This window comes from Telmatherina bonti (assembly GCF_933228915.1).
Source record: "Telmatherina bonti genome assembly, chromosome: 15".
Lineage (NCBI taxonomy): Eukaryota > Metazoa > Chordata > Actinopteri > Atheriniformes > Telmatherinidae > Telmatherina > Telmatherina bonti.
In genome coordinates, this window is record NC_136613.1 from 13022123 (window position 1) to 13045675 (window position 23553).

Sequence of the window (23553 nt, forward strand, 5' to 3'; positions counted from 1 at the left end):
GTCAGAGTGAATCTGATCTCCTGTATGAACACCTCACTGAACATCTGTCTTGGATTTTCACCTTGTAGCCAGTGTCTTCTCCATTTTATGCTAACATTTAGGCTTCCATGTTTTTGCTGAATTTCTTGATCATGCAGTATTTTAAGCTATCCTAAAGGTCGAAAGTGTTGATAATGCCAAGACCAAAACCAGTTAGCCGAGAGGTTAATGTACACACCGTACCAGTCAGACCCATTATAACCTTCTTGATACTCTAGTTCAGTGTTTTAGTCTGAAGCTAAGCACTCCTTTTAAATGCACAATTTTAGCCCATTATGTCCTATTCTTGCTAAAAACAAAGGTGCTCTGTTGTTTTTATTAAAACGATCAAGTCTAATTTAACAGCAAATATTTGTAATCTGCCTTTTCAGATGACTTTTTTTCAGGGTCACATGTCGACATTTAAAAGTCCAAACTCCTGACGCAAGATTTTTGTAAATTTATACAGACGAGTGAGACGCAGCAAGTGGTTGAAATCATCCAGATCATAATCTGCTCTAATCTGCTGAGCACCAGAAATATTTCACTTTTTTTTTTTTTTGTGAGCAGATTTAAATAGATGTAGCACTTATTGCGTAAGCCAGGGTTTTAACCGCGCGGAAGCCTCAATGTTTCTTACTTTTACATCACTTTGGATAAAAGCTTCTGCTAAATATCTCTTCAGAGGAAGTGAAAGACAACCCCCCCCCTTTCCTTGTTTACAGGATGCTTTTACTTTTTCCAGGCTGAGATTACGGAATTTACAGCGGTTTGTTTGACTTTCTATTTTGTAAAAAAGGGGACTACCTCTTAAATTCTGTTGGTCTCTGGATGAAGATGGATGTAAAAGACTTAAAGTCAACATTCAGTTACAAATTGTTGCTTTTTTAAAAAAAAAAAATTGACTTCCATCAGGTTTTTAGTACTCATAAATTATGTTAATTTAAGGATTTGTATTATTTGTATGGAGTTACTTCTAAAGAACAGCTGTACTGTAAACTGTACTTGAATGTTGCGTAGGACATTTATCTTTTTATTTCCAGTCTGGATTATACTCAGTTTCAAAAATCTTTTCATATCACATGAAATCAACAGAGTTGATACTTTATCACGTATGTGTTTAATGTAAATGAATTTCAATAAAAAATGTATCCAGTCTGAAAGCTTTTACCATTTACTTTCTATAAATACAATCACGCCTTGTTCCACATAATAAACAAGAATACATTTTAAAGATTCAAAAAGCATCTCAATGATTTTTGTTTAACATCTGTATATTACTATATGTGAACAGCAAAATAAATTACAAGTGGAAAACAAAGAAAATCACTTTATATGTTTGGAAAACCAGCATTTATCACATGTACATTAAAATGCACTGTTTATTCCCTTTACTCTTCCATTAAACAAAGCTTTATTGTGAATTTCAAATAAAATGTTAATTTTTATCCTTTCAAAAGTAAACTGAAGCACTTTGTAACAAACTCCTTTACAACACAGCAACCTCAAAATAAATATGTACAGGAATTGATCTATTTTATAACCCCAGCCCACGCATAAATGAGTCATAATAAACACAAACCTGTCCAATGCATGCTGTGTGTGGCCATCTGAACTGGGTTGGGTGTACAGAAGGCTTTGATGGTGGCTTGTTTGGCATTTACAGCAACTTTACCTCAGACTTCTCACCAAACCATTTATAAATTTACAGCCTCATAGAAAACCTCTGATATGATCACTGGAATGTAACGTTAGCCAATAAGTTTGATCCCCGAATTAAATCATCATGGTTTCTGTCCAACAATTCAGGGAGCTCCAGTGTGTAACTAATGCGATTTGGCTTGTGTGAATGCGATTACACAACGCCGACGTTCGGATGAAACTAAAATCTCCCTGAACATTATTGATAAAGATAACATGCAGAAAACAGCTTGTTAACTTGTGAGGGAGGGGGGAGGGCAAAGGTCTAAAACACGCTGCCTGTGACATCATGAATCCAGCTGAGTGGCAGGGGAAAATCCTAAAAACATCAGGCTGAGTGTGGAAGAAGGACTTGGTGCTTCATGCTTTTGTCTCTGGCTGGTCACAGAAAATCACTGTGCTCCTGCTGCGCTTTTCTGCTTTTTCCATTACTCTGTTTGGGGAAGTGTATCCTGCTGCGCGGGACGGCAGCCGACCCGGATCTCTTGATCTTCTGCACGATGTGTGTGATTCAGCCACAAACACAGCTGCGCATGTTGACTTCAGCGTCTGAGAGGGGAAGGAGCTCAGCAGGCCCATGAGAAAGCGTCACGGCAGGCATCATTCAAAGTCGTCTTCATATTCGTACTCGTCCAGGTCCAGGTTGCAGTGTGGAGTGGGGATCTCAAAGAAGTGTCTCTTTGTCAGACTCAGGTCACTGGAAATGTGCTGGCCTAAAGGGCTCGGAGGATTATCATACCTGAACAGACACATGGAGAGCAGAGTCATCAGTACAAGTTAAATGGATACAGTAAATCTCAAACGAGTGTATGCGGTGATTTTGGCCACTGAGGCAATTCTAAGGATAAAATACCGTAATATTTACACCCAAAATATACTTCTAGGTCCAGTTCCAGTCCTTGAGGGCCACAATCCTGCAAGTTTCCTGCTCAAACACACCTGACTCAGATTAACGAGTCATTGTGGTGAAGTTTGTAGGCTGTTTGGTCCAGTTTTGTTTTCAGCCAGGTGTGTTGGAGAAGGATTACTATTGAAAACCTGCAGGACAGCTGCCCTCGAGAACAGACTTTGGACACCCCTATTTTAGGTGTTTAACTATCAGAAAAGGCAACAACAAAAATGCCATTTTGCTTAAAAGACAGGAACTTTGTATAACATATTTGTTCCAGATGAGAGTTGTGGCTTCTGTTCTCCAGTTCTTCCTCTGGAGGAATGATGGAGGGATTTTGCAACAGCCAGTATGAACAAGAAGAATGATTACAAGAAGAATTCATGGTGTACATCAGGACATGTTGATATTCTTTAAACCCACAGCGACAAATGCATTTTTAATGGTCTGCTAAACACATTTAAACCAAGTTGGGAGTAATACAGTGGTGAATGTGCACCAGGATAACCATGCAACACACAGCTGGAAAACACACATTTGCCTTCTTGCCAAAGCTGTTTTTTTGCTTTTAATCTTTTTGTAGGACTAGTTTTTAAGTAGCTCGCCAGGGAGGGGGCCAGAGAGAATAGGGAGATGATATGCAGCAGAGGACACATCACTTGCCTGCCTTCCCAAAGTGTTTCTGGAAGGCAAAATCTCTGCCAGGAGTAACAAAATCCAACCAGCAACAATTACAAACTGATTAACAGGAAAACTGTATTTTTGGCAACTCAACAGCCCTGAAAAGACAAGGTGAAGAAATCACCATTTTTGTGTTGTTAATCAATAAAGAAGCAGTGTGGTGTTATTATATATTCTCAGCTTTAAAGTGATGCTACCAGCAGAAATGAGCAATTTCAATCCTGTCCTCTAATTCCTGGCAAGAGAGCAAATGACTGCAATTCCCAACACGATGAACTGCTTCTTTAAAAAGATTTTTAACGAGCCAGTTTGACGGGAAATGAGACAGGAGCACCACACAAAGGCATGAACAGATACTCGGCAGGAAAAGAAATGTAATTCATATATTTTTAATCTCTTTTTTTTTTTTTAATGAAAAGGGAAGGATAAAAACTGAAGCTGTCTGGTTCAAAAACAGACTCCCAGCTCCAAGACACAACCACATAGACATGACATTATGCTGGCTGACTAACAAGCACTTTCTGTCAACAATGGCCTCAGATTGGGGCGGGTAGGGGCTAGGAGTGGGTTTAGGACTAGACTTGCACAAAGTGGAGGAGAACAGGAAGAAATAGAAGAACGCTTGTTCCTGCTGGGACGCTGCGTATCTTACCTGCTTTGCGTAGCAGCCTGTCTTTAGAAGTCGGTGGTGTTCCTAAAACCGCCACACAACGCGCCTGTCAACAGCCTCATTCATCACTGACTCTCAGAGGGCTCTGCTGCTGCACATTATCCTCACACCAATGGAACACGGAGCTCTGTCACGCTGTTACGTAGACTGCCCACTTTGTCAGATCATCAACATCAACTTGACTGCAGCTGTACTACTTCACACTTTCTAATGAACCACCACAGTCGACTAAACCTTTTAAATACATTTCTAAATACCTTCACATATAATAATCATATAATGTTGGCTCTAAAATACACAAATACATGGGAAATATTTACAATCATGCTACATAACAATAATTAGGGCCCTTATTCATGCAGAGGAATACAAGGAATAAAGGTTGGACATTACAGACATGGGTGCAACAGTAAGCATAACTGCAAAAACAACTGAACCATGCGTGCTTTAAGTCAGTCAGAGGAGAATCTTGACAATCAAAAGATTAATAGGTGCATTAAGTCAAGAGATAATAGTTGTGAAGATGATAAAAATGTAATGTACAAACTATGTGGTATAAAAATAGGGAAAAAAATTATGGGAAACTCCTTTGAAAGTAAAATAAGGAACAAATATTTGAAAAAATGTAAAAGAAGAAGAAATGAATCCGTTTGGGACCGGGACTGTAGCTGCATCCATGTCTGACAGATTAATGAGGAACATCATACTTACACATTGTTACACTGATCATTTGCAGCCTCCTCAGCCACCAGTATATCATACTCCTCTGCAGCATATTTCTCCCAGTCTGAGACCTCCTGGCCATCTGTCTCAGCCTCCTTAAAAACATGACAAGTGACACTTAACTTCTGACGGCAAAACAAATGTGGGACTGATTCATAGATAAAATCATCCAATCAGAATTCAGTCTTACCCTTATAAGTGAGAAAGGGTCTCTCTGCTCGTGGTCCAAGTATTTCTCAATGTTAAAGAAAGTGTCGAAGAAAATGTGGGACAACTTGCACCTCTTGAGGTCCCGCAGGGTGATTTTCCCTGCATGGGATTAAAAAACAAACAAAAACAAGATTCACTAAAGATGATTTTAGATTAGCAGCAAGCTTTTTATTTTATAAACATGACTATTATTGTGTGATAACTGCAAGAGACCCAGTTAAACCAGGGATGTGAGAGACCCAGTTAAACCAGGGATGTGAGAGACCCAGTTAAACCAAGGTGCAACAATTTGAAAAACTCAAACAGGCTCAAAAGTTAAGACCAGAACTTAACTCAGCAGGAAAAAGAATAATTTACTCCTCGGTCCATTAACAGACAGGAGATTTCTCTTGACATTGTCATCAGGCAGTGTAAATAAACACTTAATCATTTTAATCACAATTTTCAGAGAAACATTTTCATAGTTGCGTAAAAATAATATTTTCTTAGCTTTCCACCACTTCGCACAAAACTGACTGATGGAGTCCTTAAAACGATGTCAGATTGTTAGGGACTGTAATGTGGACATGCTGTGTGATTTAGCCAAGTGTACTTTTCTTTTTTTTTTTTTTTTATGAATGTTTAGCTTTTTTCCTTTTATGATGTTAGAATACACCTGAAATACACTATAAGCCTTAAAGGTGAACTAACAAGGTGATTAACTTTTTAAAACTGGACTAAAAGAAGTGTCTGAACCATGAATGGACCACTAAATGTTCTGGTTCAACGGCATCTTGTATTTAAAGCGTCCGCGTCATCATACTGTTCACCTTTTAACATCAAGCCACACGACAAGTTACAGAGACACTGGTATACTACAACACCTAAATGTCAACTGCTAACTTTATGTTGAATCATAACAGCAGGCTTTTAATATAGTACAGAGCAAAAACAAACTTAAATTGGATGAAAAATAATCTGTTTACTAAAATGTCCAGACTGTGACAGATTATTCTCTCAATATACAAAGAATCTTCAAATGTAATAAAAGGTAAAATACGTAATTCTTGCACCAGCCACAACGTTACTAAGTGAAAAACGGTCTTTTTAACCTGTTAGAACTATTGTGCTGTCTGATTTGCTCGGGAAAATAACCACGTAGCGAAGTTGCAACATCTCAGATTACATGTTACATTACATAGCTCCACTCGTACACCACACGATCCCGCTGCCTTAGGGTCACATTCTAGCTGTGGCCATCAATACTAAACTTGCATCCCCCCCACTGTGGACTGGTATCTCCTAAATAACACAGTGGAAGAGTTAAATGTTGGAGAGAATCTGTTGACAGTGTGGATGACACCAGCAGCTGGCCGCAGGCAGCACAGTCAGTTCTCTCGTCTATATCTGTTCTCTCAGCCAATGATCAATGATCTGGCCTGAAAAAAACTGGGCCTGTGTGTCTTCCACCGAGACTGTTGACAAAGTGGAAACTGCCAGGCTCTGTGCTGTGTGTATAAATGTGAAACATGTCTGACCTTCCACCTCAGGTTTGACGAGGTCGAGCATTTGGCAGAGGCAGTCCTCGAAGGGAAGGGGCTCGATGGCCATGGCCTCCAGTTTCTGACATTGCTCGTCGTAGAAGTACTCCAGCTCATACATGCTAAGCACCCCGTCCCCATTCAGGTCCATACAGCGGAACCAGTACTCTATACTAGACACAGAGAAAGAGTTTAGGAAGCGCTTTAAAACTGGATCGAAGAAGAAAAATGGTATCAGTGTGGGTTCATGTTCAGATACCTGGTGTCAGTCTTCTTGTCCTCCTCAGAAATAAGAAACCAGACAAAGTCAGCATAACTCAGCCTTCCCTCCTTATACACTCGCCTGTCCCTGCTGGAATAAAACACAAAACAGGTTTTAAAGCTGCTTGTTGAGTTTACACTCTCCTCTTTTGATACAAAATGAAAATTTGAACATACCGTGTTACTGTTCCTGAGAATATTCTCTCGATCATTTTCTGCGAGATGGCTGGAAAACACAAAGCAAAGCGTTCATTAACGATCCTGCTCTCCATCACTGTACACCTTCTTCACTACACATGCAATCCATTTTGAGACGGTAAATCCTGACCAGCTCTTTATTTTTTTCTTTGTTTTATAAAAAAAAAAGAAAAAAGAAAAAAAAAAGATCTTTACAATGCCATAAATCTTCCGGTCATCATTTTGCACATGAAGTGGTAGAAACTACACCAGACATGGCGTCATTGGAGCTGAGTGCATAGGCTGCTTTCTTATTGATCTTGTGTCTTATTTCACCTCCTTCTCTCACAAACTATCAACCAAAAACATGTGCTCTTGAGTGAATGGACGGCGGTGTCAGAAACTAATCTTTTTCCTGGTCCAGATAATATTTACAAATTTTCTTGTCACACATGGCTTCAGTCAACCGTGCTGTCCAGTGCCTGGTAGCCAGATGAGAATAAAGTTCATTTGTTTCACATCTTTTGCATGTAATTTTCCACTGGGTGTTAACTGGACATGATGCTCGAATAAATAAAATAAGCAGATAAATTAAGTTTGATGCCAGCAGGTTGTGTTGTTTGTGCACCTTGGTCATTATGCTGGGCCAGATCCTTCTGGTCGATGTAGAGGTCATGGTCGGTGTCCAGCTCCCAGAACTTGCAGTAGATTACGTAGAAATGTTCATAGGAGAAATAATCTGTCAGTTGGTTCACATCTTCCTCTTGCTCCAGCAACGCCACATTCTGCCCAGCAAGAAGAAAGTTTAAGAAGTTTCTCATGAAAAATATCAATAACAGATAAATACCAATCAGGCCAACGGCATCAAATGGTAGAAGTTTTAGATGAGCAAAGCAGACGTGTAAGCATATTTTTTTTTACATAACTTACATGTATTTAGAGAGATAGGAAGACTTACCTGAAGAAAGTTACTTTTCCTGAGCTCATAACATGTTATTTTCCCAGTCCACGACCTGTTCACGTTGTAAAATATCCTCTGAATCACCTAAAGAAAAAAAACAAAACAAAACAAGACATCTTGAAGAGTATAACAATAAAAGACAAATCTTAATGAGCAGTATTAAAAGGCTTTACTGCTTCTAAAGTGCTTGTGTGTGTGTGTGTTATGATAATACCGTGGTGATGTATCGTGAGTGAAAGTCCGGGGCCTCTTTTAGAAAGGCCAGGCCTGCATGTGAGTTCACCACATCCTGAAAGCATAAAGTCAGATCACTTTGTCTTTTACTCCACATCAAAAGAAACAATCCAGCCAGCTCTATGAAGTTTTATGACTATGACTTTAACAGATAGATACATTTGGTTCAATTCTTCCGCTACTTTCAGACACGAGCTAAATGGCAGTCCACATCTGTCTTTATTTTCAGGGAGATGGCACCCATAGCCGTCAGTGTGGGAGTATAAATCCACACTAATTGAAAGATCAGAAGTTGCTAGTGTCCGTCTACTAAAAATCATTTTGTCACACCATATGCACTAAATGTTGAGGCAAAAAACACTCCAGGCTTTAGTGGGAGAGGTAATCTATTAAAATGGTCTCTTATGTCACAATACACTGGATTAACGGTTTTGCTTTAATAGAAAATACGGAGACACACAAACGCACAAAGTCTATTAGTGATATCTGTTCAATTGACTCCTTCCTAATGCTATAAAGTCAGAGGAAGCGTGCTGCATTTTAAATGAACTGCAGCTATGTTCTCGCTATTAAAGTCTCCAATGGCCTTCCTTTATTCTGCTGCCTTGCTTTCCACAGAGCGGAGGAATTGTTGACATAAATGCGAAGGCGGCAATGAAATTAAAAGGCCTTATTTTCAGGGCAGCTGTTGTGCCTCTTTGACTCTTACTGTGAGAAATTAAATCATAGAGAAACACATAAATCACAGGGCACAGGAAACAGGCAGGGACAGTCAAATCTACTCCATTGCAATCCGCCTTTCATTCATCAAAACAGTCAAAGGCGATTCGCCGAGTGGAGCCACACAAATTAAACAGCGTGTGCCACAAGGCATCTCTGCTGGTATGCTAACGGGTTTTCAGCTCAGGCTGGAAGCGGCTGCCAGCATGAAAATGAATCAGGTGAGCTGCAGGCCCAGTGTGGCACAGAAACAGCTTGTCAGCTGGAATGAGAATACAAACTGCCACCACAGCAGATCCACGCTGTACACATTTCTGGACACACAAAATTCTCTTGACAAAATTAAAAACACCACAATGTGCCTGTTTCTGGGACTTTTTTTGTACGCTGATGTTTTCACACATTACTTTCCATTTCCCCTTAGCCATCAGATTACTCAGCTTGAGCAGGGCTGCTGGGGAATCACCCTCCGCTATAACACTGACTTAGTTTCCCTGAAACTAGTCCTATGCCACATGAAAAAGTAAAAACCAAAGTCCAAAAATTAAGCCCAATTCGCACCACCCAAGCCTGTGCAATTTTGTCATCCCACACAGCACAACTCCAGCCCTCTCCCTGGGTGTCCTGCAGCCGGTACCTGCAGGAATGGAATAAAGTCGTCTTGTTCCAGGTAATTACAGCCAGGCTTGGCCAAGAGGTGCACAAATTTAGAAGCATCATCGTGACAGGTCTGCAGAGTTCTGGAGGAGAAAAGAGAGAACAGATGGTTGCAAGGTTGCTGCCGCTTTGCCCCTTGTCTTTTAACCTCCCCATCTTTTTTTTTTTTTAAATTCTTTCAAGTTTTAAATTGTTCCACAAGAAAATGCAAGTGTAGATATAATATATTCAGAAAATTAAGATTCTGAATTGGTGCTGGATGATTATAGGCATAGAGTGCTGTGGTAGTGATGCAAAAATAATTTAAGTGTCTGTTGTGGCCTCTCATCTAAGAATGGCTCAGTCATGGGCTCTTGTCAAAGGCCAGGTCTCTCCAGTTCTCTGGAGGCTCACTCATTAATACAAGAGCATGCCTATTGCACGCAACACCATTCAGCACACAGATTCCATTATAAAAGCCCACTGGTATTTCTTTGAGTTTCATACAGAAAAACTCTGAATGGATGTTTTCATTTATATACTACACTTTATATGCACAGTGACTTTCCCTTGTGGTTGTTTGTGAGGGAAATAATTTCTTATTTGAAAAAAGGGAAGAGAGAAAAAAAAAGGAAAATGTTATAGTAAAAGAGAGTTCCATTCAGTGACTATGTTCCCCAGCGAGTGGCCATCATTGTTCAGAGGGGACTGTATGAGCCGTTTGACTGTGAGTGAATGTAGCATGGGTCTAGTGAGAATAAGAGCAGTCATTGTCTTACTTTCTCCACATGGCCACAAACTTATGGACGGACACGAAACCCGTCCTATCGCCTCCAGCTAAGCAGAACAATGGTACTTTCCAGTAGAGGGGACACTCACAGGCCTGAGGAGAGTGAAAAATGGAACACAGAAAATACAAAAGTAAATGTTATTTTAAGCAACACCATATACTTCTTAAGTACTATTTATTAAGGCTGTGACGATATGGCTTTTGTCCCGATTCGATTCCGATTTTTTTCCAGTGCCGATTTGATTTAAATTGCGATTCTCATAGTTCTCCGATATTGCTGATTTTTGTAGATTAGGAACAAAAAAAAAAAAAAAAAAAATATACAAAACTTTTTTTTTGCTCGTCATTTCATTGAGGAAAAAACAACACAGTCGTCAGATCATCATTCTGCTGCTATAATGTCCTAGAAGACAAGTAAAAAGATCAATAAAAACAATCAAAATGACAAAAATTTTATAGTGGATTAATTTTATTTATTTGAAAAAAAAAGAAAGGACTTTTTAACAAAAAAATCTATTTTAAAATTGTGAAGAAATTCGATTTTCCCACCCCTGCTATTTATTGCAACTTCTGTCAGGTGGTAAAGCAGTTTAATATCATTTGCAAACTTTCTGAAGTTAATCTAGCTGTCGTCGTTCACATCTGCCCCTCGGGCAACTTTCACATTCCTCACCTACGGGGAAGTGATATTTTCCTTGTGGTTTAAAAAAAACCAAAAAAAAAACCCAGCAAACATTCGTAAAGTCAGGAGCTGAATGGCACTAATAAAAATAATTTACTGGGTGGCGGCTTGGCTGCCATGCTACAAGTCAAATTCTCACCTTGGCAACTGGCCCCATGTTCTCAATGGTGGCCCTTTCATTTGGGAATTGGGAAAATATTTTCTCAATTTTGGAAATGAGGCCATCGATGTTGAGGTTGGCTTGGGGCCGGCCCTGTGGGAAGTAAAACTTGGGAATGCTTTCACTCAGTGCGGTGGTGACTGGCTCCTCCGTCCTCACCTGGGCCTGAGACACAAATACACACACGCACACACACACACAGTTAGCAGCTGAGGCTAGCAAATGCTAACACTCCTCAGCTCAAAGTGTTCCAGCATGCTCTGAGGTTTGTCTTTTCACAAACTCTGCATTGCTGCTGGGACTCTTGAAACCATATCTCTGAGCAGCCCAAAGGCTCATCAGGGAAGAGTTGTAACTACTCAGCATTTGTAACCATTACCCATTTATCTGTAATTGATACTCCTGTGACTTACATTCCCATCTGATAGTAATTCTGTAACAGGTTTTAAATGAATGTGTCACCTTTAATCAATCTAAGTAGAAGAGTTTAAATTTCAAACCACGATTGATCGTTTTTTGTTTTTTTTTCTGATGATCAGTTTATTATTACAAGGGATATTACTTTGATGCAAAATAGATCATAATAATGAAAGATTGGGAAGGATGTATTGCTCTAACCAGTTGTAATACACCCTTCTGGATAATGAATAAACTTGTGGCGGACTGTAGCAGCAGTTAACTATAGGCCATTGCATGTATATCACAGATGATGCTGTTTACATGTAGTAAACAGCGTCATCTGACATTAACAGGGTGGCAGTTTTAAACAGCAAAAGGTGTCATAAACCGCACAATTCTAGTTACTGATGTAAATCAATTTGATCTAGGAAATTTTATTAGTTAACTTTTACGATAAGACAGACTCATACACTTTAAACTTCTTAAACTAGAAGTGTTTTTATGCAAAGTGGACCAAGGACAGGTTTGAACGCATAATGCACTTATTTCTAAATGGATGATACAGTCACTTAAATCTACAAGTTATCCTTGAAATTACAGATATTCTAAGCCTTTGGTTAAATTAACACCCCCCCCCCCCACCCCCCCCTCTAAAACAACAACAACAACAACAAAAATTAATGATAAAAAATCTATCAATGTTCTAGAGGTGAGGTTTTGACCTATAAAGCTCCAAACTGTGATATCCAGGATTTGCTATGAACAGGAATGCAGAGTTATCTTGGCAGGGATTTAACAACCTACCTGATTACTTACCCCATACTGTTATAGATTGACCTGGACTTTTAATTAGAACATAGTCTTTTCCTAATATACATTAATCTTGGGTAGTCGGTCAACATTATGTGAGAACAACACTGAAAACTTTTTGACAATCTCAGTGGAAGACTATTGCACAGTAAGTATAACTAAACTGACAGCACAGAGATCATGTCTTGACCACTTGATTAGTGATTTTGTCAACTATGTTGTGGTCATAAAACTTTGGGACAAAGACAAGATATCTAATTATAAAATCTGTGTTTTTCTGCATTTATTAAAGCAGAGAACACAGACGTGACAGATATTTTTGGCTTTACAATAAGAGCCAAATATGTTCTCACACTATTCAGCTAGTTGCTAAAAACAGCTTGAGTGGAACATACTTTGCTCTCATATGCAGAGACCATTTACACAGATGAATAATTAACCCACTGAATCATTCTTTTTGGCCTTAAATGATGACTTAAACAGAGCTACAGGGTCTCCTGCCAAGATGCCAAAATATGATCTCAGGGTTTATTTCATTAACACTCATCTTATTGTCAACTTGAAAAAAAAAAAATTATCACATTGCATCAAGAAAACTTCCAATAACAACAAAAAAACCACGTAAAATTAAAGAACAAGATAAACATGGGGTCAACGTTGATCTGTCTAACTCCGACTGCAGATGATGAGCTGAAATCTGCCAGTTATAACCTCCTCTTTTTATCCTGAATAATGATAAATACTGCTGATCCTCTGCTCTCCAGGGCTGTGTGTTGGTATCAGTCATGGCTATAAAAGGACATAAACATCTCCTGTTGCCCTGGACTGTCCCCCCTCTCACTTCATGCTTGCAGAGCTCTTGAGCACAACTGCTAAGCCACATGACATTTGCACATTCACAATGATGAGGTCTGAAAAAGACAGCACAGCAGCTGAATGCAACGTAGCTAACAAGTGCAAACATCGTGCAGTAAAAAGAGCTTACACCTACTTACTAGAAGAATACCACGGCAGCGAAGCATCACAGAAGTATGTTATGAATACAAGTGAAACTGAATGCACAAGACTCATATTTCAAATACAAAAGCTTTTAAGTGGATGATCCTCAATTAAAGTTTTAGATTTGCCTACAGAAAGTGAGATAGCTGCTAATTTGTCCCATTTAACAGTAATTGTACAACTATGTAATCTTTAATCTTTGTACTAAGATGTGTAGCCTACCAATTCAACTTCAGTACAATCTCCCCCTGGCTGATGGGCCAGTGAACCCTGTGTAGTAAAAGACACACTCATTCAAACACCTGCCTGTCCTTGTTGGAAGGCTCTGAGCCTCTTCTTGAACCGAGAAGGAAGAACAAAGTCACAACCACGTGCCAGCAGTGCCAGTTCCTTCCTCAGGTCAGGATCCTGGCGCAAAGACAGCTCCCTCATCCTCATCCTTACTCCAAACAGGACGGGGCACTCATACACAAAAATAACACTTCGATTCCAGCGATATCCTCTTCAAAGTACAAATCGCTTGCGGTTGGGACTGTAAGTAAAAGTCCTCTGTGAGTATGTCCCTGTGATTGTCCTCTGTCAGAGAGAGTGTCTTAATGCAAGGGAGCAGCTGCTACTGTGACTCTCCCTCCCATTCCAGATCTAGTCGCACAATCTTAGCTTTGCCTGCTGTTCTGTCCCTGTCTCTACCTAACATGCACATACACACATGGCTGAAGGGTCAGGCAGCCCTTGCTTCAAAGCTGCTGGGGAGATAAGGAGTGACTGAGTGCATGTGTGTAGGACTTGTTTGCTGTCTGTGTGGGATGGGAGGGGTGTGAGAGGTGGATCTGCCCTTTCCAGTTTGCATTCCTCTTTGCTCATGGAAGGTTATGTAAAGACACGGACCTGTTGTTGCTGCTTACAGCAGTCAGAGTTCAATTGAAGGATGCATCTCCTTACAGCAGTGATACAATATTCATATTCACAGGCATTTATTTAGAAAAACCTTTCATGCAACACAATACTCAGGAGAATATTTACTTGTTGTATGAATCTTGAACATTGGACAAGAAACATAAACCCCGATGAATAATCTATGGACAAAAAGAAGACAACAAATCAAACAAAAAGACAAAAAAACTTAAAGTGATGATTTATATAAAGTTGCAAATTATGTAAATTTGCCTGAGTCTGCTCAAAATCACAAATACTAACATGATACAAACACAATAAATTAGATGAATGGAATTTACAAACTTTAACAAGGTAAAGGTGTGTGTCAGGCCACTGGATGAATCTCACACTGTTAAAATACATACTCCAAACTATTTTACATCCTGTGGTGGTCTTTGTTTTGCCTTCTTTGTGCAAGCTTGAGCTGCCAGCCATTCCATGTCTTATTATAGTTGATGGGCAACAGAGGAGGGGGAACGAGACACGTCAAATTCAAAGAATGATTACTGAACCAGTCTGTGCCTATTAAAAGCATCACCAAACACCGTTTGGGCAATCTAAGAAACTAGATCCGGGGAAACAAGAGTGTATCTTTATTCTTCAAGCAAACATCTACTTCCGGTTGTTGCCGGGAATGAAGGCAATTACATCAATTCTCCATAAATGCTTTGATCAGACAGGTCTGGCGCTTTTTTAACAACACGACTGTAACCAGGGAAACCGACTGAATGAAAACCGATTCAATGATTATTAATCAGAAATTCCACTGTAACATTTACATTGGAACACGTTTTAAATCCACCTTTATGTTTTAGTGTGGTTGTTATAAACAAAAACAAAAAGCACACCCACTGTATTTTTAGATGACAGGTTCATAGAGTCCACAGTTTTCCACTGGTTTCCGTTCAAACCCAGTTCCTGTTGTCATCACACAGGACACTGTACACGCTTGATAAGCTGTTTGCAGGAGGGCTTTTCACACTTGCTGCTTTTGTTTGAGCTCATCAATTTCAGTGAATTAGACAGTGGAAAACGAAACAAGTAGCCTGCATGAATCTAGCATTTCTCACGCACTCTTCAGTCCATTTTCAGCAAACAAAATCTGTTCCATAACATGCCGTTAATTCATGAAGATAATACAGAGAGGTGGGTTGATATTAGTAACATAACAGAGGTGCTGAGTGCAAGTTTCCTGTGTGACTCTATCAAGTATGTGGCTTTAAATTAACACAGTGAGCATGCACCAGCAAGTATTATCACAAATCGAAACATCTAAATGCCACTGAAGGGATGTTGTCCAAGGAGGTTGCTATCAGTTAGACATGTTGCTCAAGCGTGACATCCACAGACTAACAGATCACAATAACAGCAAAACATGTAATCTGACCCCACAATGTGCCTAATCTGTCAACTACTACAGTAAATCTGGTTTGTATACACAAACGTGTCTGGTCATGTTCACTTCCTTGCGCAACAGATGAGGTTATGAAACACAACGTCTGGAGTTTGTGAACCATTGTCAGGTGACAAGTTGTTGAGGTGGGATTTTTCCTCAAGCTTCAGCTTACATGGGACTCAGCATGACCCAAGTTTTGTTTAAATTTATGTAAACTTTTTTTGGGGGAAAAAAAAAAAAAAAAAAAAAAAAAAGAGTAAAACTTCTGACACCTCCCCCCCTTCCAAAGACAGCTAGGGAAGTACTAGCCACCTTTTAAATTCATACTTTGATACAGCATATTATGCATGTTCACTGCTGCATCACTAAAGAGCAAAAACTAAATCTTCTAAAGTACTTCTCCATAATGTGAAAAACAGCATAAATGGGTGACCTACAAACACATTGGTCCACTGGCTTCAGTTTCACCAATCCTAACATGACTGAACCAGCTACACAAATAAAGTAACTGAGGTAACGCAGACTTTCACACATCCTTTAGGTAAAGCCACAACTGGTTCACATCATTGGTATTAAGAATATGCCTTCTGAAACCAGAAAATCTCCAGCTCAAACCTCATAATTCAATATTTAAGACAAGGATTTGGCATATTATGTGAATCTGTGCCAAACATAGGCCTGCTGACATGTCACTTCCTGGGAGGAGCAACTAGTAGAATATGATGTAAGTAGATTAACTTGCAAGTATAAAAGTAATAAAGCAAAAGGCACAAACACTGGCCAAAGCAAAGACGCAGGATCATTAAATAAAAGTGGTTATAGGAAAGTAGCACCGTTGTTGTGGTACACAAGTCCCATATTTTGTTTTTAAGACTTTCACTTTGATGTAATCTAATTGATCAACAGACTGGGTGTCTGAGAAGGTTTAGTTCTGCACTTCAATTGTATGTTGATTTTTTTTTTTTAATAGATATTTATGTATTATTAGAACCATTAAGTCTTTTCTGTGTCAAAAATAAACAAGCAAATAAATAAATAATCACAGAACTCTATGACACAATGAAGTAAACAAACTGAGCAATATATGCAACATTGCTTGTGAAATTTTCTTTAAGTAGTTTCACAAAAATACCTGGATCAAAAAAAAAAAAAGACCCAAAAGGAAGGTTTGCAATTGTATAGTCTTTGAGACACAAGTACACACACAAATGACTAAGACTTTAAAAAAAAAAAAAAAAGAAGAGTAAAGTGCTTGTGGGAAGCAGTTTTGACACCTGGTTCTCTCTGACAGGTCAGGCAACTGATAAAGTGACCTCAGACCCTCTGCTTCAAATAGCTTGAATGTTACTGAGCCAAATCAAGCATGTTATAAAAAGACATCTTTAAAAGTCTTTTATCCTGAATGCATGTGTCCAGAACACAGTAAAATAAGTAAAAGTAAAAAAATAAAACCTCAAAGAAAACATATTTTAACAGCAGCATATTTTAAACATTTGGGTCCTTGTGTGTGACCTACTGCACTCATAACACAGAAACAATTTGATGTGTTGAGCTCAACAGCAACGCGAAAGCCAAGCACACACGGAGGGGTAATATTTACTGTACATAGTTTAAATAAACAATCTACAACCACATATCCTGACAATGACCAGCATCTAACAGGCGTAGTTTCAAAGTAAATTAGGCAGAGGATGAATGTGCTGCCACACCTCGTCTCACTGGCAGAGTTCTGAGTATCTAATACCAACACAAGGGAACCAAGGCTATCTTTATCAGTGTCTGATGTCAAAGTCACACCAGCTGTTCCAGGCTGCATCAGTGTGACATATATTGAATTTTTGAGTAATCCTTTGAAGAATGCATCTGAACGCAGGAGTTCATTTTGTTAAAATAAAAGTATTACATTCATAGAACCTTACAATCCCTTTAATATTGAGTGATAAGAGTGTAGCCTCATGGCATGACACATCACAGCAGAACATAAAAAGCATCCAGCAAACACTTCATTGTTTAGCTTTGGTGAGAATGCACTGTGGAGAGACTTAAGGCTACTGGGAAGAAAGGGAACCAAACTTTAAAGCTTAAAGAATACACAAATTGTTTATGCCCATACTCTTTCTTCATAGTACTAAAAATGAACAAAATAAAAAGAAACACCAAATGTGAAATGTAAACTTGATGCTGTAACAAGGCTGTTATCTTCCATGAGGCCACAAAAGGCCTATGGTTAATCTGTTTGCACGATGACCTGGAATGCTTCACACTACCGGATGTGTCAACTTTGATTGATTTTAATTAGCCATGTTTGCCTCTGACTAATAGAAGAGAGGGGGTGATGGTCAAATTGTTCAATTGACATGTAATCTTTCTGTTAGGTAAAATATTCATCGGATAACCTTAGTAATATCTGCATACCTAACTAGATTAAACAAGTATTCACTATTTGTACTCTTAATATCTAATTTAATTCTTTTGCCTTGGTGGTCCAGTCGGAAAACAGATGTCACTTCAGTAACTACTTGAATTACTTCTCATGTCAATCTTTAGCATCTCAACAACATGTAGAATCTGGAGGCTTCAGAAGTACATGCCCCCAGCTGTCTGCTTGTCTCACTGTCATCACAATTATGTATGTCCACAATCTTATAGTACAGTATATGTCCTCAAGTATACACACACAAACCATTGCTGTAAATCCAATTACAAAAGTTATATGTCTGACAACTAAAAGTAAAGTAAGTAAAAAGCAAATCATTATTTTCCCTCAGAGAACTCCATCACACATAAGATCAACAGGTTGACCAATAGCAGTACCAAGGAAAGGCTAGGCTCAGACACTTTTCATATCTCACCAATTTGTAGATACAGCCTTAACATTTGGAAAATATTTGACACTACATATGCCTACAGACAGGGAGGCTCCCCATGACACGGCAGAGTGGGTAACCTTTTTATGTCAGTGATGCTACAGAGTCATCAGCAGCCTCTTGTGGCCAGCCTGGGAAAGTAAAGATCCTAGATGATGTTTTGGTGTGAAAGTAAAAAGCCATCATTGATAAACTCATTCATTCCTCATCCTATCTGCTTAGTTCGATGAAGAGTCGTGGGCATTGTTAAACTCATTCATAGTTAAACTCAACTCAAGTGAAGAGTTAACAAAACAACTCAGTAACACATTTAACTGTCAAGATGTGTCATGTGCACATTCATACCAAATGTGACACACAAGCCTTCCCATCAACACAACAGCTAACATTGATTTTAGACCTTATCATAACTTACAAACTATTACAAGACAGTGGCAGCTGTGAAGTTTTTTTATCTTGTTTTGCTTTTTGAATGTAAGATATCAGAACTGGTTTGTGACCATCTGACAAAAGGTTTTTATTTAACAGGCACATTGTTTTTAACGAGCTGGTGGTTGACATTAGATGCTAATACCATGTAATTATTTATTTACTGATCTTCTGAATATCAAATTACAAACTAATAAAAAGTTATTTAAAAACTTTATTAACTTAGGTGAAATGTCTAGTCTCTTCTGGATTAACTTATGTATTTTTTAAAAATAATTATTTAAGAAATATGTTTTCAAAAACAAGTCTGTGTGCATACTTTGCTTAAATGTAGAGGAACTCAAAATAGCAAATAACAACCAATAAAACAAGCTGTCAGATTATTCTGTAAATCTGTGCTGAGGTTATATCATCGTTACTGGTCCTAAAAATCTTTAAGCACTTCCCTTTTATATGGTCACATGTACAGTCCACAGCAAAACTATTTTAAAAGTATGTCATGGATTTAAAGAGCATTATATGAACTAAACATTGCAATACAAATATGTACCTCTCCATTACCTGCAACTTACATTGCAGTGCAGGTTCAGGCTACCAAAGAGAACCAGGCCCTTCTTTGACTATAACACAAAACGCTCTTATGTGATGAGTAGAACAGGTAGCACCTGGTAGTAAACAGGAACAGCAGGTCAAGTCGTGTTTTCAATGTTGTTTCAAGTAACCTGTGAGGCACGACATCTAAAGAAGTCTTCAGTCTTGTTCAAACATCCAAATTATTTCTAATGAAATCACATTTTACAATTCTGATCAGCTGGATATGTGCTTTCAAATAGGTGTGTTCAATATCACCATTAAAACTTAATATTTAAATAGAACACTTACCTTTTTTTTGCTGACGGACTGCCGTAGTACTCTGCCATTTGGTCCTGTCACTCTGGTGGTACTGCTGCTGCGAGAGGGCAGGGTACTGTTTGATGGGGGGCTGGAGGGGGTACCAAGGGGAGTAGGCTTTTTTTCTACTAGATTCTTCTGGGATGCCACATTATTGTTCTCATTGAAGCTCAACGACCTTTTGTCCTGGGACTCTTTAATATACTGTCCAGTTTTGATAAGGTCAAGATAATCTTTGAGTGCTGACTGAGTTCCAGGATCACTCAACCAGTTGAGAAACAGCTCATCCACCTTCATTCCAAGAACCGGCTGGAGGACTTGTGGCGACGGCATTTTGAGGAATACTTTTCTGTCAGGAGGAGTACCTGTGTGTAAATAAAGGACAGCAGTTACATTCATATCCCTAACAATATCTATTTTCCTATAGAAAACCAGTTAATGCTTGATAGAAAACTATTCGATGACAACTGGTTTTATGGGTTGTGCTCTGTGCACGTGTTATTGAACATGCAGGAACATTATTGAATTTCAGCGAGAATGGTCAATCCTATAGCCCACTGTTTCTCAAATGGGGGTACTTAAAGGCAATCCAGGGGGTATTTGATTTTTTTTTTTTAAACATCTTTTATGTTTTCTTTAAAACATCCTTAAAAAAATAATATGAATATAGTATTATATAAATATTTAATATATTTCAATAAATGCAAGTTCACATTTATAAACTGAATTGACATTTAGATTTACACCATTTTATTCCTCCTAAAATCCCACATATCTACTTGAATTGAACCCCACTTGTTATGAGCCAAATCAGTCACTGTCGCCTTGACAATGCAAACAAAAGTTTCATAAACACAAATGACAAAGTGCTGTATTTCATGTGTTTTCCTAACTAAAAATACTTTGCAGTGGTTAGAGGGTACTTGGCTACAAAAATATTTTACTGTGTTGCAAAAAGGTTGAGAGCCGCTGCATATAGCCCACCGGTGAAAGTAAACGTGAACTCTTTAGATCCCAGCAATAAACCGGTCATGTTGACTCTATTGCCTAACGAAACTCTGCTGCAACTCAACACTCCTGCAAGTAACACCTCTTGAAACGATCTCACTTTACAGAAAAGAGCAGTCATTAACTACAGTCGGAAAAATGCATTAACGCGGCTAAAAACGACGATATTAGCTTCGTAGCTTTAGCAAGCTAATGCTACATGTCAAGCTCTTATACTGACCTCGCAGGGGGATGAACAGCAAACCCAAAGACGTTGATATGGCACTACATTACTTTGACTTTGCAGGAGAGGCTGATGATGGTTTGTTTGACTTACGATGTAGCACTTAAGTAACGCTCTGAACGCACACATACACACACAGCGCTCATTTCTGAGCGAAAACGGAGCAGACAACTTTTGAGCTCGCGTTCCCCTGGTAACCACACAGCGATATCGCGAGATTATCTACAAGGCTCTCCATTCACGAGGAGGTAAATTTTCGAAACACCTGTTCGAGTAACGACGACCAGAAATAACAGTAACGAAAACCAAGATAGAGCTTACCTTTGATCAATATTTCCAGTTTTCCACATTATACAACCTAGTAATAGTCATGACAGGAAGTAATTTGGAACAATAGATGTTTTTCAATGTTGTTTGACACAAGCATGCATACGTTTTATGTTCAAATAAAATTTATAATAATAATAATAATAATAATAATAATAATAATACGATATATAATAATAATAATTATTTCTTTCTTTCTTTCTTTCTTTATTTATATATTATGATTATTAGGCTGGAGCATCGGAGACGGTGCGAAGGCCTATTGGAACCGTAGTGTTTATGATTATTATTCCGACTAATTAAGTGCTTTTTTGGAGGCCTGAACAAGCTCAAAAACTCACCAAATTGTACGTACCCCCCCAATGGAATGTGAAAAATTTCTGTTCAGGCAAGGTTGAAACTGAACGACAGCACAACCTATTATTCTAGGTACACCGCCACTGCATGTCATTAATCTTCATGAAAATTAATACACAACCTACATAACGGGGGCGAACAAAAATCCTCAAACAAATAATCGAACAAAAAACGTCGACGGGAAGGCGTCCATAAAGAACTTCTTCCAATAGATTAAGTTTAGGAGCGATGGGGCCTCAAAGTGTGATGTCACACCAACAAAGGCTAAATGATAAAACTTTCACATAAAACAAGATATCAGCACCAAAATGGATACATTTGATACAAGTCCCATGATACATAAATCTGCAAGTGAACATTTGGACTATGAATTAGTCCCACCCCATGGCAACAAGAAGTGTCTTAACCTTATCCCGTGAACCAGGAAGTAACTGTAACAAAGCCATGAAACCTTTGATCTTCACAAAACTTGCAATGACTAATGAGAGTCATTCCCTAAAGTGAATTAAATTAAAATACACTGCAGAAGATAGTAAATGGCTCCATAGCGCCCCCTCTAATTTTTCAATCAATCAACCCTGCCCACTACATCGTTGGACATGGATGAAATTCTGCAGATTATATAACCTTCCAGTACCTTCAAAAAAGTCTCTTGGACATATGGGCTCAATCAAACAGGAAGTCGGCCATTTTGAAAAAAAGTGCCATTTTTGTGATTATTTTTGCCAATTTCTTTGTCAGGCATTTTGAAGAACTCCTCCTAGGGATTTTATCCAACTGTCACCCAAATTGGTCAGGATACTCAGAAGGCATGTGTGATTAAAAGTTGTGTTATTTTTTTCAAAAAGGGAATATTGTTTAGGAAAGGTGGGGCCTCAAAGTTGATGTGATGCAGTGAAAAGAAAAATTGATATAACGCTCACAAAAAACAGCCTACCAGCACCAAATTTGCTAGTTATGATGCCAGTAATATCCTTCACACATGTGCATGTCAATAATTGGATTATAATTTAGCCCCGTCCCCCAGTGACAGGAAGTGACCCTTTTTCAGGCAGAAATGGCCTGATGTGCAGTCTGGCTGCACTTTAGGTCAAGTGAAGCATGGGAAGGATATTGCCAGGGAAGGCGGTGGCAATAGGCCGAGCGACGCCATAGTGCGAAAGCCTTCATTGCTGCTTGCGGCTTTAATTATTATTATTATTATTATTATTATTATTATTATTATTATTATTATTATTATTATTATTATTATTATTACTGTCATTATTATTATTAAAACATTTCGTATTAAAGCATATGTTAAAATACTGAACTTAAGTCAAACCAGTTTAATGTGGTGTGCCCAGTAAAAACTGTATTTTAAGTAAGGCCCTGTTTTAGTATATACTGTTGTACCAATGTACATTTGAAGTTACATTTGGAAGTACAAAAACATGGAAATTCCAATATTCATATGCTTTACACCAAAGCCTTCTATTTACATATTATAGGGTAAACACTGGCTTAAAAATATCAATTTCAGGTGTATGTGAAAAAAGTATTTATTTTTTCTAACTCAAGGGTGTTTAAGTAGCATATCAGAGTTTTCAAGTACAAACTATATAAACAAACTATAATTTAGTTCTTAGGTCTTGAATTAGTTAAAGATAATCTCAGATAACCAAATCTTAATAATCTGTAAGGCACATGTAAAACTTCTAAAAAGAATTCAAAGGGTAAGTAGAAGCCAGGTGATGCTAGTTAAGTTAATTTATCTAATATCACCAGCATCTCTGAAAAAACACCAGTTTGCAAATGTGCTTGCATGGGTGTTTATTTACACAATACCGAAGAGGAAGGACATTAGCAATGGTCTGAAAGAAACAATAGTTGCTGTCC

General features: G+C 38.5%; 1 protein-coding gene across 4 annotated transcripts; it reads right to left on the reverse strand.

Moving 5' to 3' along the window:
• Positions 1-2311: 2311 nt before the first annotated feature.
• ppp2r3b (protein phosphatase 2, regulatory subunit B'', beta) lies at positions 2312-13935 on the reverse strand. 4 transcript variants are annotated; one of them, XM_079254851.1, is made up of 13 exons: positions 13548-13935; positions 11013-11198; positions 10181-10284; positions 9403-9505; positions 8026-8100; positions 7809-7895; positions 7479-7635; positions 6851-6899; positions 6672-6761; positions 6410-6585; positions 4873-4991; positions 4671-4777; positions 2312-2458 (listed from the first exon to the last, which is right to left on the reverse strand). In XM_079254851.1, exons 1-13 carry the CDS (start codon positions 13677-13679, stop codon positions 2320-2322), a joined length of 1524 nt encoding a protein of 507 aa, XP_079110977.1. In that variant the 5' UTR covers positions 13680-13935; the 3' UTR covers positions 2312-2319. The 4 variants fall into 4 exon arrangements, 3 of the variants coding, with proteins under 3 accessions (XP_079110977.1, XP_079110976.1, XP_079110978.1); XM_079254850.1 differs by having other exon boundaries at positions 6672-6764; XR_013771605.1 differs by having other exon boundaries at positions 2443-2458; positions 6417-6585; positions 6672-6764.
• Between the last annotated feature and the right edge of the window lie 9618 nt (positions 13936-23553).

Coding starts and splice junctions, on each gene's coding strand:
- ppp2r3b (XM_079254850.1), bottom strand. CDS start 13,679: ATGAGGATGAGGGAGCTGTCTTTGCGCCAGGATCCTGACCTGAGGAAG. Junction 9,506..10,180: donor TTTGTGGCCATGTGGAGAAA/GTAAGACAATGA, acceptor TTTCTCCTCCAG/AACTCTGCAGACCTGTCACG. Junction 6,765..6,850: donor TTCTCAGGAACAGTAACACG/GTATGTTCAAAT, acceptor GTTTTATTCCAG/CAGGGACAGGCGAGTGTATA.